Source organism: Zeugodacus cucurbitae, chromosome 4 (genome assembly GCF_028554725.1).
Source record: "Zeugodacus cucurbitae isolate PBARC_wt_2022May chromosome 4, idZeuCucr1.2, whole genome shotgun sequence".
In the NCBI taxonomy this organism is placed as follows: Eukaryota; Metazoa; Arthropoda; class Insecta; order Diptera; family Tephritidae; genus Zeugodacus; species Zeugodacus cucurbitae.
Window position 1 is genome coordinate 43508833 of NC_071669.1, and position 10283 is coordinate 43519115.

At 32.2% G+C, this 10283-nt stretch overlaps 1 protein-coding gene across 1 annotated transcript; it reads left to right on the forward strand.

Moving 5' to 3' along the window:
* Nucleotides 1–1244: 1244 nt before the first annotated feature.
* Nucleotides 1245–6330, forward strand: LOC105221149 (uncharacterized). The gene is made up of 3 exons (XM_011197893.3): nucleotides 1245–1651; nucleotides 3915–4101; nucleotides 5475–6330. Exons 1-3 carry the CDS (start codon nucleotides 1640–1642, stop codon nucleotides 5711–5713), a joined length of 438 nt encoding a protein of 145 aa, XP_011196195.1. The 5' UTR covers nucleotides 1245–1639; the 3' UTR covers nucleotides 5714–6330.
* Nucleotides 6331–10283: the final 3953 nt, after the last annotated feature.

Below are 10283 nucleotides of genomic sequence, written 5' to 3' on the forward strand. Positions count from 1 at the left end.
TAACTTATTCATGAATTTATTTGTAATTATAATACAGTGGAACTTCCATAACTCGAACCTTCTATAAAACGAAGATCTCCATAACTCGAACACTTGAAAATTTCAAACAAATTTCCTTTCATAAATCGAACTTTTTGACCAGGACATTATACAAAATTTAAAATTTTACTATCAGGGAGCAATTTTAAAGGAGTCCCTATATTCGTATGGAGGCCAACCAAAAATATGATATTACCCTTGTAGATTGCATAAATCATGTAACAAAGGCATGAGATATAGACGTCAAGAGCCAAACAATAGCAAACTGCAACCAACATAATTACAAAATACATGTTTTAATGTATTTAAATACAACTTTTACCGAAGTAAATAACTAAAACTGTGGGTAAATCTATGTTTTACAGCTTTTTGAAAATTTATATGTGTTAATGAACATTTCTATAACTCGAAGTCTCTCTAACTCGAAGTTTTTTTGTGGATTATGGTGTTTCGAGTTAGAGAAGTTCCACTGTAATTTTATTTAACTTATTTATTTATAACGGATACTAATTTACAAATATTTATTTAAATACATTAATTGCCGCACTTCTAGCATAACGCCCAGCAACAGTAACGGAAAGCGACATTATGTGCGTGTAAATGTGCACGAAATATCTACTTAAAGAATGCTACCAAAAAAAAAATATTAATAAAAAATCAAAAGTACGAAAATAACATTTGGCTTATCGGCAAACATGCAAATAATTAACAACGGAATTGATGTTGCATTGTTTGATTTATGTACTGTCAAATAGTTTCCTACTCCCACCCAAAATTGTTTTGTGCTGTTGTTGCTTTGTTTCCGATTCGCTGTCAATTCGAACGTGTGTTCATGTCTTAACGTTCGTCACTAGCTACGGTTACGGTTATCTCACAATCAATCACATACCAAAAATTGTTTGTTGTTTTCTTTATTATTGTAACCAACAGTAGCTTTTGTGTGCCGAGCTAAGCGATCACATTAATTACTCTCAATTAACCAAATTTGCGCTCTTCACTTGAGCGCCACTAATACGTGCGCTCTCAGACCCGTTTAAGCGTTAAGCGGTATGCTGTGCGCTTGCGTTGTGGCTTTCGGCTGGTGTATGTACGTATGTGTGTCTGTGTGTGTGTGTGCTGCGGCGGCGATCCTTTCTTTCATTACCTGTCGCCAAGTCGACGCGAATATATAAATGAACCAATTGAAATTAGCGCTTTCATTTGCACTCGATATTTTAATTATGAAACATATCGCTGAACGCGGCGAATTCAAGCACAATTAAGAACGGAAAGTGTACGAAGACACACACAGCGTTTGGATTACGGTTAACGTAGCGCGAGTGAAACAAGTGAAATTTCAGTCTAACAAATTAGACTTTTTCACACATTTTCAAGGCAGTGTTGAATATTAGAAATATAAAAAAATTGCAAATAGTAAAAGAGACAAAGTAGTGATAAAACGGCACCTTGAAAAAGGCAGCTGGTATAAGAAACTGTAATAAACTGTAAACATTTTTTATATTGTGTTGTAATACTAAAGTGTCAAAGCATACTAAATAGCTACGTGCTATTAATTATTAAGTTCATTAACGTTCTACAAAAACAGAAAAAACACAATAAAATGCATATAACGGTAAGTGTAGTGTAGTGCTAGTAAATTAGTGATTCCATAGTCGTTTAAACTGAGAAGCGAAACGAATAATCAACTCATTGACAAGATTTTTACAACTCTTTTATTATCAATTAACTCAGCAAATCTTAACTTCTAAAAATGCAATTAAATTTTTTTCATTTCTTCTTTGCACTGGGACTTTCCATTTCTCACAGCTGTCGTAGCGTAGCACTGTGCAGTTAAAAATAACGTTTTATTTCGGCTTTACTTCTCAATCAGCGAATCAGCGAATATTCTCTGCGCTCATTCGTTCGACAATTCGACAATTCGGCATATTTTGCATTTCAGCGAAACGCCTCATTCTTACATTGTTTATCGCAAATACTTCCGCATCTTAATTTAAAGCCGGCATCTTGTTGCGCTTGTATGGTGTATGTGTGTGTGTGTATATGCAGTGCGTTGCATAAGTTCGTTATGTGCACGCTGTCAAATAAGGCAAAGTGCTGGCCACAATCTCAATAAGCAAGTGTTATTCTAAAACAACAACAATTGTGGCGCATTTTTATAGAGAATGAGGGTGACAACACACGTGTTGCGTTCGAAATGAAGAAGTAGTAAAAATCAAATAAAACTGAGTCATCAAGTCAAAATCATTTATGTTGGCCTGAAGCTCGTTGCCAACATTTGCTACATACATATACGTGTATGCTGCGTGACGTCAATGTGTAAGCATGTTCGAATTTCATAACAAGTGAAATTGGGTTTCTAAGACAATGATGACTGTGCGAGATTTTCACCGTGGATGATGACTCTTGCCGTGCGAGTGTTGGCAATTGATGGTTGTGACTTTTTCCAAGTAATTTACCGAAACCAAAACGAAGCAACCGCAAACATTGTGATTTTTTCTCACACATTACTGAATTTATGTGATTTTTTTTTAATACAATGTCAGCAAAAATATTTTTTTTTATAGTTTAAACAACAAATATAAAAATCTGTTGCCGATTGTATTCCCTTCTAGTTTATATACATATGGTTCTTATATGCATATATGTGCACCTATTTTGACATTATTTCACTCAATATGATTGAATTTTTTAGTTAAATCTAATTATTAATCGCGATAGTTACAATAAAATTTATATTAAGTTTATCTTTGAATGATAAAGCAGCTTTTTATAGTCCGAATATATAATTATAAGTCTCAGTGAGTATAAAAGCTCAACGACAAAATATCAAAATTTGTTTGAACGAAAACTCGTAAGCAATTGCAGATGTCTACGACATCTAAGCATAGTTATCTTGTGATTGAGTGTGTATAAAATAATCGAAGTGCCTTTCAAAATTTTGGAATTTTTTCTAAGTGCATCTTGTGATGGGAATTGCTTCTGAAAGTCTTTTACTGAAATCTGTTGGGGCCTGTTATGTATGCTATCGAGTCTAAATCTAGTTGTGGGAAACATTATACTACCGGCGAAAAGTAACAATGATTATCATACATACATTGCTGCTTTATATAAGCAGTTAAGTATATTTAGGAGGACAATCTAACAAAAAGCTTGTTCTAATTGAAATACAGTTGAACGTCCATTACTCGAACTTCTATAACTCGAAGTTCTCTTGAATTGGCAATAGAAGTAAAAGTTCATAAAAATTACCTTCCATAACTAGAAGTCTCTCTAACTCTCAGTTTTTTTGTGGATTATGGTGATTCGAGTTAGGAAAGTTCAACTGTGTATATATAAATTTGTATCATCCTCCAAACAACTCTTTTCATTCATAGAAAATTTATAAATAATTAAATTGTCCAAAGTATGAATTATATAATTAAAAATTGTCGTCCAGAAAAAATAAGTATATAGAAACATTTGAAAGCTACATATACATATATAACATAGTTAAATTTTTATTTATATTGAATTTTTCAAATTTTTCAAGTCCGCATACTCATTGCTATACCAACATAATATCATACTTATTAACATCATAACTGCATGCTATAATATTCTGCATTCTATAATATTTTCAATTAGACTAATCACAAATCACAATAGCAATAAAAAAATGTGGCGTTCGTGTCTTAAGTCTTTTATATCTAGCAATGTATTTGTTTGGTGCGCGCTTGCGTATACGTAACTTACAACAAACCATTTTTTTGCAATTTTGCATTCAATAGTGAATCAATAATAAAAAATTCATATAATTTTCTTGAAATAAAATAATAATAAAATTCAATGTCAATACACTTATTCTATTTATATAATATTTCACTCTTATCTTGCAGCTGAGAATACTATTGCCCACACTCCTGATTTGTGGTGCGGTGGCGAAGAGTCATGCCTATTGTTCGCTGGAAAAAATGAAGATGTTTGCGATGGAGGCGTGCGAGCACTTATTCCAGCAAGATGAGGGCAGAGAAAAGCGTTCGCTGCCCATACCATATGAACACAATTACATACGTCACAATGAATGTAAGTTGAATATGATATGAAACGAAAAATAACAATAAGTGAAAACAAAAATGCATATGTTCTTGAGCATTTACATTATATTAAACAAATAATAAGTGAAGTTGCTTGTAGACTTGAAAAAACGTTGCAACGGAAATGCAACGCAGTACGTGCGACAACTGCACCAATTTGGCACGCGCTAATTTATTGTCAACTGACATAGCGCTGAAGGTGTTAATAACTGGCATGCAAAACAATTTATTAAGTGTTAAACTAGTTGTACTTGCAATTGTGCATATATTGACTTACATATACTTGAGCGCGCATATGGAATAATAAATATTTGCGCTGTCATTTTATGCCGTTTCAACGCCAACAGTAAATGTGCTTTATATTTTTTTGAAAATAAAATTGTTGTTAATAAAATTTAAAAAATTATTAGCGCAAAATGCACGGCAGTCAGGCTTGACAACGCGCCGGTGTTTACATGTGGCGGCTGGCTGACATGGAAAGGCCAACAAGTCAGTCAACTTTGGCATTGCATTGCATTTTCACAGTTTCTGTCAAATAAATGACAAATGCAACAATGCAAAATGCAAGTAGGCTTAATCAAAATATGCACGTAGCTTTGCTTTTACAACAACAAAAATTTAATTCGCTAAACTTGAAGTTTATAGGCGGAAGTATGGATTTTGTCTGACATTTATTTTGAATTTTTAATTTACACTAGTAATATCAGTGCAAATACCGATATGCAACTGTTTAATATTGTTGTTGTTTTCATATGGAAATTTTTGACAAGGGCGCTTGAGAGCTAGCGGTATAAAATGTATTAATATTTTAATGTTTTATTGTCATACCCCTTGGGTATCTCAAAATAAATTTAAAACAGTCCAGAACTACACAAACTCAATGACGCGCTAATTTATAACGGACTACCAAAAAAGGTAAAAAAAACAACATCAAAACAACAGTGCATTGCTGCTTACTTATCAAAACAACAGAAACAGCTCAACTCCGACATTAAGCTACGCATGAGCATCACATACATAACAGCAAAAGCATGCATATCATTCAACGTATCGTATTTATTGATTTGTATGTGCGCAAATATTCTTAAGTACATATTTATACTCAGTTAACTTAAAAATAAAATTGTGTAGCTTTGCTTACCCGTTTTGCTATGCGAGTTCTTTGTTTTTGCCAACGACAATTTGCGTCAATGCAGATTTTTGAAGACACGCAGTTATATCGCCAGCCTCCATAGCAACCACATATATGTACATATTTAACATAAATATTTACAGACATCTTTCTCATCATTCTCTTATTGACGCATGTATTGGGTATGAAATTTCACTAAATTCATTTTCTATCTCTTTCTTTTTCCTCAGATCCCAAATTAAATGATAAACGTCACTTCATCAGTCGCAGCTTATATCCACATGGTGGCTATTTGAAAGTGGGCCAAGAGCATTTCAAAATTCTGAGTAAAGTCGATGTCTTTCCACGTTACAAGCCGAAGAAGTTGCATCACGACAAGAAGGAACGCTACAAGCGTGAACATGCGCTTAGCTACAACAACATACCGTATTGTTGTTACAACAAATGTGAAGAGGACTTCTTCTGCTAAGCTCCCATGCTTTACTTATGAGCATATGTTCGTCTTGCCGATAGCAATCACAGTTAACCAGCCAGCTGCGCCGACAAACAACATTCCAGCCAATAGCGTATATTTTTAAATTTTATAACTGTAAATATTGTTTAGGTTTAGTTTAAATAATTAGTCGTTAGGAATATCCGACTAGCGCGGCAGAGCGCACAATGCACCATGTGTACCTTATTAAATAATATTTATTAAATAGTTTTTATAAAAAGCATACATATTTAAATATAATTATAGTTATTTATTTAGTTTCTATAATTATATAAAAATTATATAAATTCTATAAAAATATCTAAATGAGAATATGTATGTATATATCATTAAAAAAACAACAACAACCATCATTATATTAAAAAATGTTTATATATATAAATGTGTACGGTTATGTATTTATAAACATAAAAATATGCGCACAGAAATTATAATCTTCATTTTATTCATCAGTCAGTATTAGCAGTTAGCATTGCGAATTCATAATATTAAAAATGCATAATTATATTTAAAACACACAACACAGACTCATCAAGTTAGTACTTACTTGTTATGTATTTTTATATGTGAATAAAGAATATATATAAAACATATTGGATAAAGTTCAATTTTTCATCGTTAACATGCTCAAACAATATCTTTTTAATGTAGATATAATACAAATTAAAAATTTAGCTGCTTCGTGAATTTCATTGCATACTTTTAGGCAGCGTTCTCTTAAATTTCGTTAACCCTCCAATGTGCATATTTAATATGACTAAGCGGCATAAAAGCCATATACAGTTGAACTTCCATAACTCGAAATTCTCAATAACTCTAACTCTTGAATTGGCAATGGAAGTCAAAAGTGGATTATGGTAATTCAAGTTAAGGAAGTTCGACTGTATTTGTATATCGAAGAAGACATCTATCTTTGAAAGTATGCATTTTCAGACACGATGTGGTCAAATTTTACTTATTGTACATCTAATAGACACACAATAAGTTTTGTGATACTTTTTTACAAAAGTCGGTTACTTGATTAATCTTCCAAGTTGACAGTTTTATGAACTCCTACTATCGGAATGAAATAAATACGGAATTTTAACCTACATATGTTGTGTTGCTTTAATTTTATTAAAATAAAACACAATTTGACTCAGATATTAGGAATAATGTCCTCCAGAATAACGAAAATTTTCGAAATAACGAAAATTCGTTTTAACGAAAGCCGCTTATAACGAACAAGCAATTTTTATACTCTCGCAACAAAAGTTGCTAAGAGAGTATTATAGTTTTGTTCACCTAACGTTTGTTTGTAAGTCATAAAACTAAACGAGTTAGATATAGGGTTATATATATCAAAATGATCAGGACGAGACGAGTCAAAATCCGAATGTCTGTCTGTCCGTCCGTCCGTCTGTCCGTGCAACGGATAACTTGAGTAAAAATTGAGATATCTTAATGAAACTTGGAACACATGTTCCCTGAGATCGTGAGAGGGTTGCTTTCGATGGGCAAAATCGGACCACTGCCACGCCCACAAAATGGCGAAAACCGAAAACACATAAAGTGTCATAACTAAGCCATAAATAAAGTTACAAAAATAAAATTTGGTATGAAGGATCGCACTAGGAAGGGGCATATTTGGATGTAATTTATTTGGGGAAGTGGGCGTGGACCCGCTCCAAATTGGTTATTTGTATATATCTCGCAAGCCAATGAAGCTATATAAACCAAACTTTCTGCAGTCGGTTCTCTCATGTACCTCACCACACACAAAGGTTGGGTTGAAAATCACTAAAAGTGGGTTAACTCACTAACGAAAAACTTCAGAAACACTAAATTGTACAGAAGAAATTGCAGAAGGATGCTGCACTCAGATTTTTTTACAAAATGGAAAATGGGCGTGTCATGGCCCACCGATGGATCAAAAACCATATCTCAGGAACTACTCGACCGTTTTCAATGAAATTCGGAATATAATATAATATTTTCTTGACACCCTGATGACATGTGGGAAAAATGGATGAAATCGGTTCACAACCACGACAACTTCCCATGTAACTCAATTTTGAACTCCATCTTATTCCTTCACTTTATAATATATACATAAGGAACCAATAAGATAGTGGAATAAAACTTTACACAAAAACTGTAATTAATCTGTGGCATCACTTATGAAAAAATTGTCGAAATCGGACTCCTAAGGGAAGTATTAACCCGATTTTACCCATTTGGGCACACAGACACATAATTATTAGAAGAGCAAGATTCCCTTAGAAAATCGATCAAATATTTGAGATATTTACCGATATCTTTAATAAAAATATTATCCATTCTCTCTACATTCTACGTCTTCATGTTCGATATCTGGAAAAATTATAGTCTGATTTTAACAATTTGAGTTGAACGATGCCACAACGCCCATTATATCTCACTGTATGCAATGTAATAAATCCCACCGAAAATTTTAAAATCCAAATAACTGGTATAAGTAATTTCATTATTCTCTTTTAATTTCATTAAGATATAACTATTATGAATACTTATGTTTCAGAACCAATGCTTTATATATTATTTTTGTATAAACAAACATTTGTGTCAATACATTATATGAGAAAATGTCACAAATATAAACGTTTTAAATATTTATGCTGAGTCATTTTTATAAATACAACAGACAAATCCTATATACATATCTATGTATATGTGTAGTTAAGACAATCGACGATTCTCAAGTCATTGCTATTTCAATAGAATTATAAAAGTTCTATATTTTCTCTTCGATGAGATTTCACCACAGAATATACATATATTCTTTCGTTTGGCTCCATTTATATAATCTAGTTTGTTTACATTCTCAATGCAGCATGTCACATAAACGATCGTCAAGGCATGACCGCATCAAGATTGGTGCATTTTTACAACATTGATAAGAGCTTTTGAGAATTACATCATAAACTAAGCAGTACATTTCTTTCTTTATGCAAACGCAAATAAAGAACTGTAATGTAATAAAATACGAAATAGAACAGCTAAAAAGAAAATCTATAAAAGCTTGTATTTTGTATTTTGTAGTGATACTCAAGTATTTTAGATTAGTGTGAGTAATCCAAGCTCACTTAACCTACAACGGAGGGCTAATAAAAATAAAGTAAAACTTACTACACAACTTCATTAGCTATAATTGTAGTTGTAATTAGTTAGAAGAACTTACATATTTGATAAAAAAAAAATATTTAGATATTGACAAAGTTTCTAAGAAAAATAAATTACTCGTATTAAATATATACTTCTGTCCGTAAAGTGTGATCTTCATTGAATTTAAGTATTTCATATATCGTAACCTTTTGTAATATACTTCAGATTTTTTGTAATCAAAAGGCCTTCTATAAAATGAACTGAATTGGGCTTTTATGTCCTTATACTATAAATATTATCAAGATCTGTGGCTTGCTTTCTTCAAGATATAGGAGATAAACTGAACCAAAGAAACAAATTCGTTATATCGGGTATACAAACTAATCAATCTACCATATCTACTTCAACCAGAACATTGTATGGGGGTTTGTGCAACGTATGAACCAATTCTTCAATGTTTAGTATCAGCACTAAACCTACCAGAGCGCTGAAATGACCGCTTTTGAGACTTTTTGACTCTTTTTGTGAAAAATAATTATTAATTATTATAAATATAATAATTATTTTGTATTTATTGTTTATGCTCAATTCTGTATTCATCAACTGAAAAATAGAATACTTTTTATTTCAAAAGCGGTCATTTGACCCACATCTGTAAAAGTAGGTTTTATATATTGACTAAAATTTTTCCGTAAATTATATGAAAGAAAAGCGCAGAAATCGTTAATTGGATATTTGGAGCTAGACCAAGGTATGAATCGCTTTCATTTTAACATTAAACTCAATAATACCCGGAAAAATAATTATACCCAATTTTATTCACACATTGGCCGTTATATTCGGCATTATGTCAAATAGAATAACGATTAATTAAATGATTCATTGTAGAATTTGGAGCTTATTTAGGACACCAAATATATACACATATATATATATATATTACCGATATATACGGCCAACCGGAAGTTTTAAAATCCTTGTATTAGGTACATATATATACCTTCACGGAATTCGTCTTTGAGGGAGCGTCGGCCACGATTGAATTCGTTGTACCAGTTTTTCACAGTGCTATAGGTGCTTCATAGCCATACAAAGATTTTAGTTCATCGATGCACTCTTGTCGCCATAATCCACGTCGAAAGTTGTGAAAAATGATCGCACGAAAATGTTCACGAGTTAATTCCATTTTTTGGCCGAGATGAATTTTTTAATTCCCTGTAAATAAAACAATTCACGATTAAATGACAAAACGTTCTGAGTGATGTTATGCTAAAAAATGTCAAACTTTCCAATGGAAATGTCAGATTGCACCTGGCAACACTTAGGCCAGAAATATATATAGCAGCCCTCTTATATGTACATGGGAAAAGTATTGACTTCTAGGGAAATATTGACGCCTCTTTATAGATTTCTTTATAATTTC

What these genes read in the sequence shown, in the direction of transcription:
- LOC105221149 (XM_011197893.3), top strand. An exon ending in TTACATACGTCACAATGAAT is followed by an intron (nt 4,102 to 5,474) that starts GTAAGTTGAATA and finishes CTTTTTCCTCAG; the next exon opens with ATCCCAAATTAAATGATAAA.